This window comes from Ursus arctos, unplaced genomic scaffold (assembly GCF_023065955.2).
Source record: "Ursus arctos isolate Adak ecotype North America unplaced genomic scaffold, UrsArc2.0 scaffold_14, whole genome shotgun sequence".
NCBI classification, from domain to species: Eukaryota; Metazoa; Chordata; class Mammalia; order Carnivora; family Ursidae; genus Ursus; species Ursus arctos.
The window spans coordinates 23,866,696-23,884,585 of NW_026622808.1; the positions used below are offsets into that span (position 1 = coordinate 23,866,696).

Consider the following 17,890-nt stretch of genomic DNA (forward strand, 5'->3'; position numbering starts at 1 on the left):
AAATGGACCCTGATATTCCATAATTCAATGAGTAAATGAAGTGTCTGAGAAAGAAATATTTTGCATAGAATTAAATGTATTATTTAATATTTCACTTCATCATCCTTAAAGTCGACTTTTACTCTAAGCCCATATTCTGTCAATCTATTTTGTCCATATTTGTCTTTCCGGTAGATTTCCCTTGGAGACGTGTATTTTATTGTCACGTTTTTTGCCAGTGACAATCGGAGGCATGGTGGACACAAGCTGTGTAACAGAAGGATCCTAATGTGTAGAAAAATCCCCATGATCAGCTAGAACCACCAGAACATCAAAGTCTGCATTCTCAGGAAGAGCAGGGAAGGTAGTGAGATACAAAGGAATGATGTTCACAGAGTGAAGCACATGGTCTCAGATTTTCTGTTATAAACTCACATAAACAGCTGTGGTGGCCAAGAGTAGATTCTCATAGGAGTAGTATTCAGTCAAACTAAACATAAAATACTCACTATGATATATTTTATTTGAGAAGAAATTATTCTTAGTAGGTCCATGTAGTTCTTTGAAATAAGCAAGAATGTCAAAATATTTCACACCCAGGGTTAGGAATAACATTGAGAGAGTAGGGAAATGACAAAGGGAAAATCTCTTCAGTATCAGAAGTATCACAAAGCTTAATAAATTGAGTTATATACATTGTAGGAGAGGTCGAAATTAAAAAAAAATAGAAAATTCAGGAAAAACGTTAGAAGAGGCATACTCCAGCTCCACAATCTGATGAAGGAATCTCAACATTTGGCTCAGGCGGCTTTGGGCCCTGCAATCATGCTCACTTCTTTAACCCTGGACAATTGACCCTTTCAGAGCTGCCATCCCAGAGAATCTCATCAGAGCCCCCTTTATGTCTCTGTTCCTCAAGCTGTAGATGAAGGGGTTCAGCATGGGGGTGACCACCGTGTACATTCCCGAGGCCACTGCACTTGTGTGGGAGCTCTGGGTAGCAGCAGAGCTAAGGTACACTCCTAGGCTCGTACAATAAAATAAGGAGACAACCGAGAGGTGAGATGCACAGGTGGAAAATGCTTTATACTTGCCCTGAGCTGATGAGATCCTATATATGGAAGAAATAATCTTAGAGTATGAATAAAGGATCCCAGAGAGAGGACAGCAGGCCAGTAGCACAACCGAAACATACATCACTGTGTCATTAAGAAAGGTATCAGAATAGGCAAGTTGGATCATCTGATGGAGTTCACAGAAAAAGTGGGGGATGTGGAAGTGTGTACAAAAGGACAGCTGCAACACCAGTAAGCTTTCTAACAAGGAATTCAGGATGCTCGTGATCCAGGACACCAGAACCAGCAGTCCACAGAGCCGGGGGTTCATGATGACTGTGTAGTGCAGGGGGTGACAGATGGCCAAGCGGTCAAAAGATATCACAGTCAGGAGAAAGACATCTAATCCTTCAAAGAGTATGAAAAAAAACATCTGGCTTAGGCAGTCTTCATAAGTGATCAGTTTGCTCTGAACCTGGATGTTCCACAGCATCTTGGGGACGGTGGTGGTGGTGAAGCAGATGTCTGCAAAGGACAGGTTGGCCAGGAAGAAGTACATGGGGGTGTGGAGGTGGGAGTCAGAGCTGACGGCCAGGATGAGGAGCAGGTTTCCAAACACAGTGATCAGGTACATGGAGAGGAAAAGCCCAAATAGGAGGGGCTGCAGCTCTGGTTCCCCTGAGAAGCCAAGAAGAAGAAATTTGGAAATCTGTGTATCATTTCCTGTTTCCATATGGTGGAGAAGACCACCAGGGAACAAAAGTAACATGACTAATTTTCTCAATAATGAACGTTACAAATATCTTTGAAATTCTACAATTTTTATTTTATGTTCAAAAAGTCAATATCCATTGTTTGTATATGGAATGTGTTCCTTCTCTGGACTCCCCATGCTTGCTCTGAATAGGAATACACATCCCACAGTTGGCCTTTTCCCAAAATACTCATATCTTTAAGTAGAAATCCTGTCACACCTTTGAGGAATAAACTTGAGTACTGACTAACCTCCAGGAGAAGAGTATAGGTGTCAGGAAACGAGTGTCTGCACATTCAGTTATGGAGAAGATAAGCACATAAAAGATCAGAGAATATCAGAAGGTGACAGGTGCTCTGAAGAAAAAGCTGGTAAAAGGGAAGAGTACATGGAGGTTGTTTTTTACTGGGTTCTGGGGTAGGCTACACACATTTACACAAAGGCCTCAAGGAGGAGACAGCAGGAGACACAAGGTCATTTGGGGAAATGTGTGCCCATCAGAGGGGCACAACCAGTGCAAGGCTCTGAAAAAGACTTGAGAGTTTTTATTTTAATTTTTAATGTTTTTCTCCTTAACTCATTTGTGAATTACCATTTCTTTTTTTAAAATTTTTTCATTTAAATTCAGTTAGCCAAGGTATAGTACATCATTAATTTTTTATTTAATATTCAATAATTCATTAGTTAATTTTTAAAACTCAAGTGTTGCTGATGCAGAATGTTATGTTAGTTTTGGGTGTACAACAGTTTAAACATAACGCCATGCTCACCACCTGTGGAGCTGCCATCTGTCACCACACAACGCTATGACAATATCACTGCTATTCCCCATGCTGTGCCTTTTATTCCCATGACTCATTCATTCCTTAACTGGAAGCCTGTATCTTCCACTCCCCTTTGCCATTCTGCTTTACATTTGTCTGTTTATTTTAAAAATCACTACCAGGCTATTCTCACCTCCACCACAATAATTAAGCAAACATAGGCACAAGGCAAACTGCAGATACCAGATTGTCTTTCCCCTCAAAATGTAAAACTGCATCCAAATTCCGGGAGAGATGTCTGTGAGCATGTGATCATGGGTCTCCATTTTGATAGGATCATTTTGTGTCCAGTATTCAAAGAAGCATAAAAAATCAGTTCCAACAACTTTGAGGAAGAAAAGTGGGGACAAAGATCTAATAAGCTCTGGGGGCCCCCAGAGATGGTGAGGAGGAGCAAATGTCATCGGTTCTGGCAACACTCCAACCCCAGTTACAGCACCTTGATGCCCAGAATAATAAAGCAGCAAAAGGCAATTTATCCAAAAGAAAAAGTACGAATGTCTTTATGTTATCAAGACATCTGACTGACTGAATATTCCTTCAGAAGAACAAGCAAAGGGATGATACCACAGTTTGCAAGACAAAATACACACGGTACAACAAAAGTGGGGGATGTTAAATGATGGTTTGCTAAAAGAACTTTTCTAAATGATATAAAATGTGAAACTTTCATAATAAAAAGTCAGGTTTTGAATTTTGGATCTGCACATATTTGCTATTTGAACTCGGAGTGCCAACTAAACTCTTCCAAATGTTACTATCATCCCCCAAATAGTAGGGCTAGACTTGTCCATCCCCCTAAGGTGGCTGACGGGTTTTGTGAATATATGGAAAAAGCTCAGCCTAGTTCCCTCCTATTAATGAGCGCTTATCACTGGTGATAAGATTTGGCTAAGTTTTCTCTTCTCTCCAATGCCCCCATCGCTTCCCAACCTCTGGGTCCCCAGTTCCACCCCCTTATTTCAATCCCTTGTCATCTCTACACCTACCACAGGATGGCGGGCGCCCTGTAGCCAATATTCACATTTACCCAGGGAGTTCTTTCTGTATTGCATTTAAGTTACTCTCCAACTCCCTACCTTCACTTCTGCCCTGGGACTCTTCACTGAAGACTGAACCCCAAATTCCATAGCTTCCAACATTGTCTTACCTCCCCTGACCAACCCACCAGCTTCACACTCACACCGCCTTGCCCACATCCATGTCACAAACACTGAACCTGAGTTGTAGTTTCACTCTTGAGACCCCAGTCTCCAGGCTTGGAGTCTCCATACACCTGCTGCTCTCTGCTTGGAGTCGCCCACTGGTCTATTAGGGATCATTCACTTCCTGTCTATCTCCCTGGATGGCTGATGGTGGAGACTGAAGCTCTGTTCCCAGACAGGACAGAAGGAAGGAGTGAAACATGGGTCATCCAGCCAGACTTAGGAATCCAAATGCAAAAACCACGTCTCCTCCAGATCAAGGTTGAACATTCCCAGGGGCTGCAGCAGATGAGATATTTATAGCTCCTTATGTTTGCTGTATCTGTTCCCAATACCTGCTCATTAGACATGTTTCCCATTATTACTCCAGCCCCTGAGCACATCTCCCCAAGGGAACTTATCTGGACAGAACAGAATTTTTTCCTGTAGATTCTCTGTTCCCAGGAGACCAGGTTAGAATTCAGGCACATCCAATGTTTATTACTCCTCCCTGAACTTGCTGGGTTTCTAGAGCTCTAACATGGAAACGTTCCATAGGCCTGAGTGAAAGATTTTTTCCCAAAGACTGAGGAACCTCTTTTGACCATCCCCCTTGGTCTCCAAAACATTGACTTGTGGTGGGTGCACAACTCCTGACAGCTCTAGAAATTTGCTCTTTCTTCTTCAACAAGCAAGAGTGTGTTCCTTTGCTACAAAAGCATGGATATAACAATCCTTGGATTCATAATGTTTTGACAAATCAATTAGGAGTTTTGTGTTTTTAATACAGGTTAAAAGTTGACATTTAGTCCTTCATTTAGAAAACATTTGGTAAGTATAAGATATCTAGTTAGACCTTTTAAGGCACCATGGGCTGAACTTAAAATCTTATCTAGATTGCCTTATTTATTTTTTGCTAAAGACATTCTATGAGGACCACGACCTGCAGGATGGATGTCACTCAGGAGCTTATTAGAAACGCTGAACTCCTGGGCCCACCAGCACCTGCTAAAGCAGAATCTGCATCGGAGCTAGAATCCTGAGTGATTCACATGCACTTTGAAGTTAGAGAAGTGCTGGTCTAGAGTACATTTTCTCACACTCTCAATATGACCTTTGAGGCAGGGTCATTATCTGTGTTGGGAGCTGTCCTGCTCAGTGGAGGTGTTTAGCAGCGTCCCTCAGACATTGCCAGTATGCCCAGGGGCAAAGAACCACCTCTGCTTGGGACCACTGGCACAGAGATTGAAACCTGGGAACATTCGGAGAGACTACAATCAGCACTCATCTCTTTCTGCAATGATAATTTTGAGGATCTTATTAAATTCTTCAAGCCTCCTGTCTCCACAGGGAATGGAGTTCACACTAGTGCTTCCTCACAGAATGGACTTTCATAAAAATTTTAAAAAAGGCAACTCCTATAAGGTGCTAAACTCAGATTATAGTGCATAAAATATCTCAGTATATATCTTACAATTTCCAAAACTTTTATAATGACATTTTAAACCAAAGCTCTGAACTTGTGGTAGAAGTGTGAAATTCCACTTACTGCCATCTTATTGCATGTCTAATTGTTGTTATTTCTACAATTTTATATTCTGGAATTAGATAATTTTTTAAAAAATTAAAAAAAAAAATAGCAAAAAAAAGTGTGAAATTCCTAATAGTTTTGGCAAAATTGTCATGAAGCCAAGGAGTGTAGTGTGCAGGGTTTTATATTAAAGGAACAAACTTATCCTCTTTGTTGAAAAAAGGAAAAGTAAATTTCTAGACATATCAGGGGTATCATCCACAAGTCAATGCTTTGAAGGACCCAAGGGATCTAGTCAGGACCAATTCCTCAGTCTCAAACAGGAGAAAACATTCATTCAGGAGTGAGATAAGGGGCTGGGAGTTTAGATCTCTGAAAGACAGAAGAAGTTATAGAAAAAGAGTAAGAAAAACTGACTTCACCTAGCTTATCACCCAGTCTCCTAGCAACAAAAATTCAACAGGAAAACTCCCCATTCTGTCCACACTAGTGTCCCACAGGGAAATCATGTGCCTACAGGCGGGAGGAACAGAGGGAAATGATGCTAATGAGCAGACTGAACCAGCTGTAAATACTCCTCTGTTGCAGTCCCGCAGCACAGGCAACCTCAGGCTGGACAAGATCCGGTCGTCTCTTGTGCAGTCCTGAGTCTGGATGGGGCACTGGAGTCTGACTCATTCCTGCTCTTTTGTCTGGAGATGAGCTCCGTCCTCCATCATCGACCAACCAGACAGGTATTTTGATGTCCATGTCGAGACCTTCCTCTCTGAGACCCTATCTAGATGAGTTTTACTGCCCAGTAGGAACAGGGCAGGAGAAGGTCAAGAGAATGGAAGTCAAGCGCATTTAGCTGAGGTCACCTGAGGGCCAGTCCAGCCCAGCCCAGACCTGAGAGTTTGCTGTGGCTGTTTGCTGGCTTGATTTAGAAATGTATTGATGGATTCATTTACATATTTCTGATGCTGAAAATAGAAGTGTTTATTGAACTCAGAAATGCAAGGTCCAAACTTAACTACTAAATGATAATCATAGAAACCCAATTAGACAGGGGATGGGAAGCATAGAAGTAAGACATGAGACCAGATCTTTGCAGTTAACCAGAATAGAAAAGTCAAGTATGAACTGTGGAGGGATATACAGTGAAGTGAGTGTATGTGTTTTGTCTTTTAAGATGGGACATATTAGACTACATTTCCATACTGAGGAGGAAACCCAGATGAAAGATTTCTCCGAGGTGCATCCTCGCAAGAGCAGTACATGAAACCTACATATCACAGTACCTCCTCTCTCTCGAGTATTCAAATGTAATGTTTTACATGGATTATGTGAAAAAGAGTATGCTAATGAGCTTCCTTTACAATTACCTCATTACCTGTGAGCCTGAACATGGTCTGGGTTAGCTAGCCACTCATTTTCTTTGTTGAAAATTATCTGTGGGAGTCCTTGGTATTTGCATAGTGGGGTCAGAGTAGTTTTATTCCTGTTTTTTGTTACATTATTTCGAGCAAAGAATTGTTGTTTATTTCACCAATTTAGCTACTTGTCATTTGGCTTTTTTATGTATGTGTAGACATATTTGTGCAGAATGCATGAGAGTGTATAAATTTTGTGTGGTAAAGTCTGTGATTTAATCATAATGTATTCACTCCACTGCTTTTTCTAGGTTTTTTTTTTTCTGAAAAAATTCATCTGTCACCTTAATATTCTTCACTTGTGAATACCAGCTTTTCAAAACATGAACGTGAATGTCCTTCTGCATACTTACTGTTCACAAATCACCCATTTTACACATTTCCAACTAGTGTTCATGTCTCTGTAGTCCTTATTGTTTCTTGTGGTCTTTTCTTTTCTTTTTTTTTAAATATTTTATTTATTTAACAGAGAGAGACAGCCAGCGAGAGAGGGAACACAAGCAGGGGGAGTGGGAGAGGAAGAAGCAGGCTCCTAGCAGAGGAGCCTGATGTGGGGCTCGATCCCAGAACGCCAGGATCATGCCCTGAGCCCAAGGCAGACGCTTAACAACTGCGCCACTGAGGCGCCCCTCTTGTGGCCTTTTCTAATCGGATCTATTTGTAAAATAAAATGCCATCACTTTGAAGGGATTCTTCTTTCGTTTGACCAAGGATCTCCTTTACCCTCCATACGCACACTTGTCCCACATCTCTTTATGTGAGATGAAACTAAAACTTTAGATATCGCTTTCTCTCCATATTAAAGGACTTTTTCATATTTTATTTCCAAGTCCTTGGCAATCTAATGTAGATTTGGGCCCATGTCGAGTTCACTAAATTATTACTCTTTTATTTTTATACTTATTTTATGTAAATTCAATTAGCTAACATATAGTGTATCGTTAGTTTCAGACGTAGAGTTCAGTGATTCATCAGCTACGTACAACACCCAGTGCTCATCACATCACGTGTCCTCCTTAATGCCCATCACCCAGTTACCCCATATCCCCACCCACCTCTTTTAAATCTTTTCATTCAGAAGTTGGTTTTAGATCCTCCTTCAATTTCATTTCAGACGGTTGTTTTGAGCCACTCTGCTTCACCTAAGTGCATTTTCACCATTACCATTTCTTTCAAAAGTCTTCATTTCTTTTAAAACTATTCTGTGCTATACACACATACACATTCACACACTTTCAGTTCGAATGTATACAAAGACACCTACACATATTGCAAGTACTCTTTATTTTCTGGCACAATCTTTTTTTCTAGTTTCCCCCCCTCCCCACCCACTCCTTTTGACTCAGGAGTACCTTATACAGGTCATATATAATATATCCACATATTATATGTCTATTTATAATTATTAACATTTCAAAAAATTGTTGTAATCACAGTTTTATTGACTTTTAGATAGATATTTTTACCATAAAATAGTTTTAAATTTAATTTAGTTAAATATTTCTATCTTCTTACTTCTGAGTTTTTTGTCTTAATTATGATGGTTTTCTCATCTGTGGATTTTATATGTAGTTTTCTGGATGTGCATCTAAAGTGGAATGGTTACTCTTACACTGAGGGTTTACTCTTTCTGATTTTTGTGAGATGTGTGAGACCAGGAGCCACTGCACTTCCTTCCACGTAGAAAGCTGTTTGCGCCAACTTCCACCAACAATCCAGTCTTTTCCAACTAAATTGAAATGCAGCTTTGTCATGTATTAAGTGTCCATATATAATGAGACCTAATTCCTGATTCATTTGACAAATATAAAAAAGCATCTGCTAGTGCCAGAAATTTCTAAGAACTTTATATGTAATACTTTATTATCTCAAGGTCTTGGGGCATTTTATCATTTGTCCATATTGATTTTGTGGAATTCTTGCTCCTGTAGATCCTGTTTCCTATTTCGTTCTCTAAACTCCCTTCAAAGTTGTTGAATACGGTTGTACTGAAACTGCTCTCTTTAACCTGGTTTTATCTCCTTTGTCATTCTCTGTGTTTCATGATGTCTCATTTTCTTGTTTCCATATAAGTGCATATACATCCACACCCATAAAGAAAAAGATGAACAGCGCAGGTGAAGTCCTTGCTCCTTTGGTCCTTATGTCAGAGTGACAGACAAGAGAGCAGTGAGATAAATGTGAGTACAAGATAATGTCCTTGGATAAGTCACACGAAGAGTATTCAGAGTTAGAGGATAGGTTGCCATGGGGTGTGTAGGATTTTACAGAGTCCGGGGAGGTCTTTGTATGTTGGACAAGGAACAGAACCATTAGCAGTTGTGCTCATCAGGACTTGTGAAGAAAGTGACTAAAACCCAAAGCCTACGAATAACAAACAAAAAAAGATGTCACATAAGAAAAGTGATAAAGGAACTCACCTCATTCTCTATCACACCAAACAAAAACTAACTGGTCAAATAAATATGAAATAGGCACAGGAAAACAAGTCTTCTGTTGTCTGCTATCTGGTAATAAAAATGCCCAAATTTTGTGATGTGTTGATTTATTCTCTTTTCTCATTTTTCTCTTGTGATGTCCAATCTGTAAGGTATTCCACACCATAAAGACATCACTACTTTTGTCTTTTAGACAACTTCTTTTTTTTGCTCTTTATTATTTTTGATGGGTATAAATGGGATAAAACCAGGGTTGGATGCCACCAGCAGCATGGAGGCTTTCCTTCCTCACTGTCTCCAGGACAAGTGAGCTTATTAGACCATTTTACTCTTTCTGTCCATCTCATTTCTCCCTCCCTCCACCTACCACTCTCTCTCTTTCTCTCCCTCTGTTTATATTGAACACAATTATTTATGTTTCTTTACATATAGGTCAAAAAGTGACCATTCCAAAATGGAGCCCTAAGATAATGTGACCCAGGAGGCTATGAATAGGAATTTCTGGGTATATTTCTACATTCCTTATGGGAAAGATAATGTGATGTGTATGCATTCATATCCTAAACAGTGCATGGGGGCAGGCATGGGGTGGAAGGTGAGAAGGACATAGAGTAACACACACCAGGAGGACATGGTGTGCTGTGGTCTGTGTATGTGACAGTGTGTGTGTGTGCGCGCACATGTGTGAGGGCACCTTGATGAGTGAGAGCATTCCTCAGAGCAGGGATACATGTGCTCCTCTATTCCAAGGTGACCCTTATAATACACAGCCCAAACTCAATAAACAGGTAATACTAAGGATGGATGTACAATGGATGGGACGCTATTGCAACCAGATTCATAAAGTGCAAGAGTTACATAGTGTGGATGAGGAAGTTGCTGTGTCTTGAAATTTAAGCAGCTATGAGGCCACATGCTTCTACGAAATTCACTGCCACCATCTCTCCTCTCCCTCTTGTCCAGTCCCCTCAACATACTGGCTTCCTTCTGAGCCTTGATTATCTAACAGAAGTGCTTCCTCTAGGCCTTTTCACCAGTTGTTCCCTCTGCCAGGAAGAACTCCTGTCTCCCACCATCTATTCCTTGAGGTCTCTGTTAAAATGTCACCTTCTTAACCAATCTGGACTGCACACCCAACATAACACCCCACCCAGTTTCTCCTTTAACATGTTTCTGTTTTTTCATAGCATCTGTCCATTATTTAATCTTTATATCTGTTTCTATCCTGTCACCATGAATCAATTATAGGGACTTTGGTTTTTCACCACCTATACTTCATGACTAGGAAATGCTGGAAATATCGTCAGCACTCTATGTATTCCTCAAATGCATGATATAATTTCTTACTGAAACATAAAATACCTGACCTTTGGAGGTACATCTGATCTTGGGATGGGGATTGCTAATCAGAGAGAAAGTAGGGATCCCCTCAAGGGGTCCAGATCCATTCACAAAATATTAAAGTTAGTTTCTAGCCTGGAAACTACAAATTGTAACATTTCCACAATGTAAGCAATGTCCATTTGTGTGAAAATTAGTCATGTTATTTTCCCCTGTACTGGCAGCTGCCTCCACCACATGGACCCAGGAAACTATACAGGAATTTCAGAATTTCTTCTTCTGGGATTTTCAGAGGAACCAGAAGTACAGCCCCTCCTATTTGCGCTTTTCCTCTCCATGTACCTGATCACTGTGTGTGGAAACCTGCTCATCATCCTGGCTGTCAGCTCTGACTCCCACCTCCACACCCCCATGTACTTCTTCCTGGCCAACCTGTCCTTTGTGGACATCTGTTTCACCTCCACCACTGTCCCCAGTATGCTCCAGAACATCCAGATTCAGAGCCATGTCATAACCTATGAAGGCTGCCTCACTCAGATGTGCTTTTTCATACTCTTTCTTGGATTAGATGCCTTTCTCCTGGCTGTGATGTCCTATGACCGTTTAGTGGCCATCTGTCACCCTCTACACTACATGGTCATCATGAACCCCCAGGTCTGTGCAATGCTGGTTCTGGTGTCCTGGATCATGAACATCGTGAATTCCTTGTTACAAAGTTTAATGATGTTACGGCTGTCCTTCTGTACACACTTCCACATCCCCCACTTTTTCTGTGAACTCAATCAGATGATCCAACTTGCCTGTTCTAATACCTTTCTCAATAACATGGTGATGGGTTTTGCAGCTATATTGCTAGGAGGTGGTACGTTCGTTGGGATTATTTACTCTTACTCTAAAATAGTTTCCTCCATATGTGGAATCTCATCAGCTCGGGGCAAGTATAAAGCATTTTCTACCTGTGCATCTCACCTCTCAGTTGTCTCCTTATTTTATTGTACAAGCCTAGGAGTGTACCTTAGCTCTGCTGCTCCCCAGAGTTCCCAATCTAGTGCAGTGGCCTCAGTGATGTACACGGTGGTCACGCCCATGCTGAACCCCTTCATCTACAGCCTGAGGAACAAAGACATAAAGGGGGCTCTGATGAGATTCTCTGGGATGGCAGCTCTGAAAGGGCCAATCGTCCTGGGGCTGAAGAAGTGACCACAATTGCAGGGCCCAAAGCCTGAGCCAAATGTTGAGATACTTTGATCAGATTGTGAAAGTAGAACATGCCTCTTCTAACTTTTCTTGGAATTTCTTTTTTGTTTTATTTGGTTCTCTCTGTATGATTTATATAACACACTTATTAAGCTTTGTGATATCTTTGATATGCGAGATTTTCCCTTTGTCATTTTCCTACTCTGTCAGTTATTGCTAACCTTGGATGTGAAATATTTGGAAATTTTCACTTATTTCAAAGAACTACATGGATCTACTAAGAGTAATTTCTTCTTAAATAAAATATATGATAGTGAGTATTTTTTCTTTTGTTCGACTGAATACTACTTCCTTGGAAAATCTACTCTTGGTCACCACAGCTGTTTATGTAAGTTTATGACAGAGAAAAATCTGAGACCATGTGCTTCATTTTGTGAACATGATTCCTTTGTATCTCACTACCTTCACTGCTCATCCTGGGAATGCAGACTTTGACGTACTGGTGGTTCTAGCTGCTCATGGGGACTTTTCTACATATTAGGATCCTTTTGTTACACAGTTTGTGTCCACCATGCCTCCCATTGTCACTGGCAAAATACTTGTCTCCAAGGGAAATCTACACAGAAAGACAAATATGGAAAACAAGAGATTAACATAATATTACCTTAGACTCACACTTGACTTTAACGATGATGAAGCAAAATATTAAATAATACATTTATTTCTATGCAAAATATTTCTTTCTCAGGCATTTCATCTACTCATTGGATTATGGAATATCAGGGTATGTTTGTAAGGAGTATTCATTAGAATGAAAGACTGTTGGCATATTTGTGGTTTTATTAAATTATTTTCTGGATTGTGGTTGAAATTTTCCAGTGCTACAGACAAATATGATTCCTTCCATTTCTCTACATGAAATACCTCCCACTATTCAAAATGCTTCCCTAACCTCTAACGGGGCAGCAAATGAACATCAGTCTCATCAATTATGTATCATCCTTATAACCACAGGATGACTCACCAGGAGGCTTGGATTCCTGTCCAGGTGTGTGATTCAGAGCCACAAGTTGTGGGCACACATGCATGTCCTTCCAACCTCTCCATGTTACCTCTAAGGGACCTCAGTGGAGTCATTTTTTTAACACAGTTATAACAAGTGAGATAAACTTGAAGAACAGAGTAATCATGAATGCTACTTTCACTTATCAGATAAGAGGTCCAGAATAAAAAGAATCAGATTATTACAGACAATATCATTTCTGCCTAATTTGATTACTATATCAGTTAGCTATTGCTACATACAAAGCATCCTAAAATAAAATGGCTTAATGTAGCTTCTTTATTATCGAGGAGGTTATAGGGTAGGGAGTTGTTCTGATCTCTGCAGGGCTCCTCATGAATCCATGGTCAGGTGTGAATCTCTACATTGTGTTTCTAAGGCTGATCCATGAGGTGTGTGGCTGTAGTGCTCTTCCGTCTTGAGCCAATTTATGTCTTTTCACTCCTTTTCTATATGTAGGTTAACCTTCTATTTTAAGAAAAATGATTTTATCAAATGTGAATTGTCTTAATTTAATTCCATATTTTAGCATCCACATGTGAACCGATGCTTTTTCAGTTGGAAGAGAGCTCTCCCACCCTGATAGGTGTGACCCAGCTACCTGTGCTCCAGATCTGACCCTGAGTCATGCCCCACTAGAATTTCTAAATTCTAATTAATTTTTTAGAGCATTATTAACTCCAATATACTGTACATATTTAAGAAAAATTGACAAAACTTTAGTTAGATATAAGAAAAGGTATGTGGGAAGAAGTGCAGATAAATAAAATCAGCAGCAAAAGATGATACCTGACAACCAATACCACAGAAATGCAAAGAATCATAGGAGACCACTATGAACAATTTTACACCAGCCAATTGGAAAACCTAGAAGAAATGGATAAATCCCTAGGAATGTTCAACCTACCATGACAAAATTAGGAAGAAATAGAAAATATGAATAACACAATAATGAGTAAGGCTATTAAATCAATATCAAAAATCTCCCGGCAAGGAAAAGCCCAGGACCACAGAGCTTCACAGGTGAATTTTACTAATCATTTAAAGAAGAACGAATGACAATTCTCAAACCCTTCCAGAAACTTAGAGGAGAGCAGTGCTCATCATGGTGAGTGTGATCTTCAGGGCTGAGTCTTCAGGATCTTCCATATAGTTCATTGCTCTGCAAGGTGACTGTGAAGCTCCTCACATTGAGAGGTGGAGTCTATTCATCCACCTTTGAATCTGGACTGAAATTCATGTTTCATTTGCCTTGGCTAATAGTGTATGCTGAAAACGACAGTGTGCCTCAAGGGACTTTGGTATGTTTCTGGTGCTTTCTTGTAACCCTGCCTCTGCCATGCATACAAGTCCAGTCTAGCCTGCTGTAGGAGGAGACAACATGTGGAGCAGAGCCCAGTTGCTCTAACGATGGGTAACCTAGACCAGCCTGCCACCAGCAAGCCCCCAAATGTGAGAACACAACCAAGGTTAGCCGAGCACTTCCAGCTGACCCACAGCTGACAGCAGCCTCATGAGGAGACCAACAGAGACCAGAAGACTTCCCCACTGTTATGCGATTTTTTTTAAAAAGCGTTATCTTATATCTTTATTTTGGCATGGCTTGTTATGCAACAGTAGATGAGTGATACAATAATCAATGTAAACGGAACTGAAAATATTAAGAATAATCTACTGCTTCTAATTTTTGACATTTTTTCAGATACTTGAAAGGAGTATTTGTAGTGGCCTGGTTATTCACATTTATTTCAGATAACTATACTAAAAAGTGACACCATTGAGATTCCCATCCAGGTAACTGGTACAGGTTGGAAAGATGTGTATGCTTTTGCAGGAATAATTTGTGGGACCCTCAGTCAAAAGTTTCCATTCCCAGAGCATTCCTGGGCAGGAATTCCAGCTCTCGTCTGAGTCACCCTTTGACCATGAGGTTAAAGAGGATTTAAAGCATAAAAAAAGGTAAAGAAATTAATGCCAGACTGAATACACTTATTGTTCACTCATTCACAGGAAATCATTTATGACAACACTTTTAAAGGGGAGGTATTAACTTTAGGGCAATGGAAGGAGTAATATTCGTAGGCAGCACTGGAAGTTTTCAAATAGAAACAGCAAAATCCTCCAATTAAATAATGTAAAATCTGCCACTAAATTCTTCACTCCAATTAATGAAAACCTTTGAACGTGGACAGCATATATCCCACACTTCAATGAGTAGATGTCCATCATCAAAACACACTTTCCACAATGAAATAGGGTGTGATAGAAAATTTTACTTCATCATAGTTCAAGTCTTCTTTGATACGGAGCCCATAATAATTCACTTGGTTTATGCAACTTTGTCTTTCTGTAGATTACACTTGCATTGTGTTTTTCATAGGCAATTTTCCCCTTACTCTTCTGTGCCAGGGAGACTGTGGCTGCTGAGCTGATGAGGGAACAGGACCCTAATGACAATCATAAAGCCCCATGACTTGCTACAAAACAAATACTAGGTTAAAGTCTATATTATTAGGAAGAGCATTTAAGGTAGTAATGTAAAAAGGAATGGCAGACACAGAGAACAAAACTGTGATCTCAGAATTTCCTCTACAATAAAATTATAAAAATGGCCTCAGTTGCCAATGTCCCTTAGTTCATGAAATGAGTGCAGTTCATCACATATGAGGCAAATGGAAATCACGAAATTTTTCTGATTTGCAGCTGGAACTAAGGAGATTAAGATAGCAAAAGGGAAAATTGTTGCCTATCAGAAGGAGCAGAAAGTTCAACAAAGGGGTTTATTTATTTATTTATTACTAAGGTGCATCTTTATTAACTCTTTTTTTCTACATTTTTTAATTTTAATTCCAGTATAATTAACATACAGTGTTATATTAGTTTCAGGCGTACAATATAGTGATTCACAATTCTATACATTACTCAGTGCTCAACATGATGAGTGTACTCTTTAATCCCCATCACCTATTTCATCCATCCCCCGCCCACCTCCCCTCTGGCAACCAGCAGTGTGTTTTTATTTTTTATTTTTTTAAAGATTTTATTTATTTATTCGACAGAGATAGAGACAGCCAGCGAGAGAGGGAACACAAGCAGGGGGAGTGGGAGAGGAAGAAGCAGGCTCATAGCGGAGGAGCCTGATGTGGGGCTCGATCCCACAACGCTGGGATCACGCCCTGAGCCGAAGGCGGACGCTTAACCGCTGTGCCACCCAGGCGCCCCAGCAGTGTGTTTTTATAGTTCAGAGTCTGTATCTTGGTTTCTCTCGCTCTCTCTTTCACTCTCTCTCTTTTTCCTTCACTCATTTGTTTTGTTTCTTAAATTCCACATATGAGTGAAATCATATGGTATTTGTCTTTATCTTATTTACGCTTTTGAAGATTTTATTTATTTATTTGAGAGAGAGAGACTGCATGAGCAGGGGGAGTGGCAGGGGGAGAGGGAGAAACAGACTCCCATTGAGCAGGGAGTACAACGTGGGATTTGATCCAAAGGGACTTACTTAAATTCAATAGAGCAGTTGAACTTAAGAAAAATTGAAACTCTGGGATATAAACAGAGGGATTAAGTTCTTCTTTCATGATCTGATTAGTAAGGAGGGCACGTATTGCATGGTGCACTGGGTGTTATACGCAACTAATGAATCATGGAACTTTACAGCAGAAACCAGGAATGTACTGTATGGTGACTAACATAATATAATAAAAAAAAAATTAAAAATCACGATATCTGGTTCTTAGGCATTAAGCCTGCAATCACAGGTACTTCTTGAAAAATGGCCCTTTTGTGGCTTTCCCCTAAAAAATACATTTAGAGTCCCCATTATGTCTTTGTTCCTCAGGCTGTAGTTGAAGGGGCTCAGCATGGGCGTGACCACCGTGTACATCACCGAGGCCACTGCACTTGCGTGGGAGCTCTGAGTAGCAGCAGAGCTCAGGTACACTCCTAAGCATGACACCTACTAAAAACAAACAAACAAACAAGACGCCAAATTTCTTTTTTAGATCAAAAGCTTGGCCGGTGATGGGTATTAAGGAGGGCATGTATTGCATGGTGCACTGGGTGTTATACGCAAGTAATGAATCATGGAACTTTACATCAAAAACCAGGGATGTACTGTATGGTGACCAACATAACATAATAAAAATTATTATTTAAAAAAAAGCTTTCATTAAATCAATACATTTTTATTTTCTGGTCCTGACTTCATTTATCTATTTTTCATGCAACAAATAGCATAAACTCCATCCTAAGAACTGTTCTAGGCACTGTAGTTTCAAAGATAGGTAAGAGGCAGTTCTGAAATTCAAGAAATCTATACTGTGGATGAAACAGAGAAATTTAGTAAAGTTGATGTGACTTGATGGAAAATGAATCAGATCAGGAATAAAAAGGGTGTCAAATGGTCAAATCTTTAAGTTGATATTATTCATGTGACCTGAGAAAAGTCTGTAAATGAGTTTTCAGAACAATTCCAAATGGGCACACATCCCATTACTCTGAGGATAGATATTAACTACATGAGATTTGACTTATTTTTTTTTAATTCAATTAGCTTATGTATAGTACATCATTAGTTTTTGGTATAATGTTCAACGATTCATTAGCTGCAAATAATGCCTAGTGCTCATCACAGCACTTATTTTTTATAATAATTTTTTATTATGTTATGTTAGTCACCATGCAGTACATCCCTAGTTTTTGATATAAAGTTCCATGATTCATTACTTGCATATAACACCCAGTGCTCCATGCAATATGTGCCCTCACTACCCATCTCCAGCCTATCCCAATCCTCCACCCCCTCCCCCGTGAAGCCCTCAGTTTGTTTCCCAGAGTCCATAGTCTCTCATGGTTCATTCCTCCTTCTGTTTACCCCCTTCCTTCTTCCCTTTCTTCTCCTACCAATCTTCTGACTTCTTATATTCCATAAATGAGTGAAACCATATGCCGCTTATTTTTTTTAAGAAATCCAAACCATTACTGAAGATTACTGAGAAAATACCAGCTTGTATTCACACAAAGTGAAAATGACTGATTATAAAGTGAAAAGGGGAACCCAAGATGTAACCTGAAGAAAAATAGAGAAGGGAAGGAAGACCCAAGGAGACT

General features: G+C 39.9%; 2 protein-coding genes across 2 annotated transcripts; one reads left to right on the top strand and one right to left on the bottom strand.

The window, feature by feature from the left end:
* Nucleotides 1-927: 927 nt before the first annotated feature.
* On the bottom strand, nucleotides 928-6,077 carry LOC113248938 (olfactory receptor-like protein OLF4; the record flags this gene model as incomplete). The annotated part of the gene is made up of 2 exons (XM_026490525.2): nucleotides 5,903-6,077; nucleotides 928-1,559 (listed from the first exon to the last, which is right to left on the bottom strand). Coding segments are annotated over exons 1-2 (807 nt in total), but the record flags the coding sequence as incomplete, so codon positions are not given.
* Nucleotides 6,078-10,755: 4,678 nt separating this feature from the next.
* LOC113248939 (olfactory receptor-like protein OLF4) lies at nucleotides 10,756-11,718 on the top strand. Its single transcript, XM_026490526.1, has one exon. The coding sequence runs from the start codon at nucleotides 10,756-10,758 to the stop codon at nucleotides 11,716-11,718; it is 963 nt and encodes a 320-aa protein (XP_026346311.1).
* Nucleotides 11,719-17,890: the final 6,172 nt, after the last annotated feature.

Bases quoted from the DNA above. Each gene is read 5' to 3' on its own strand.
- LOC113248939 (XM_026490526.1), top strand. From the start codon at position 10,756: ATGGACCCAGGAAACTATACAGGAATTTCAGAATTTCTTCTTCTGGGA.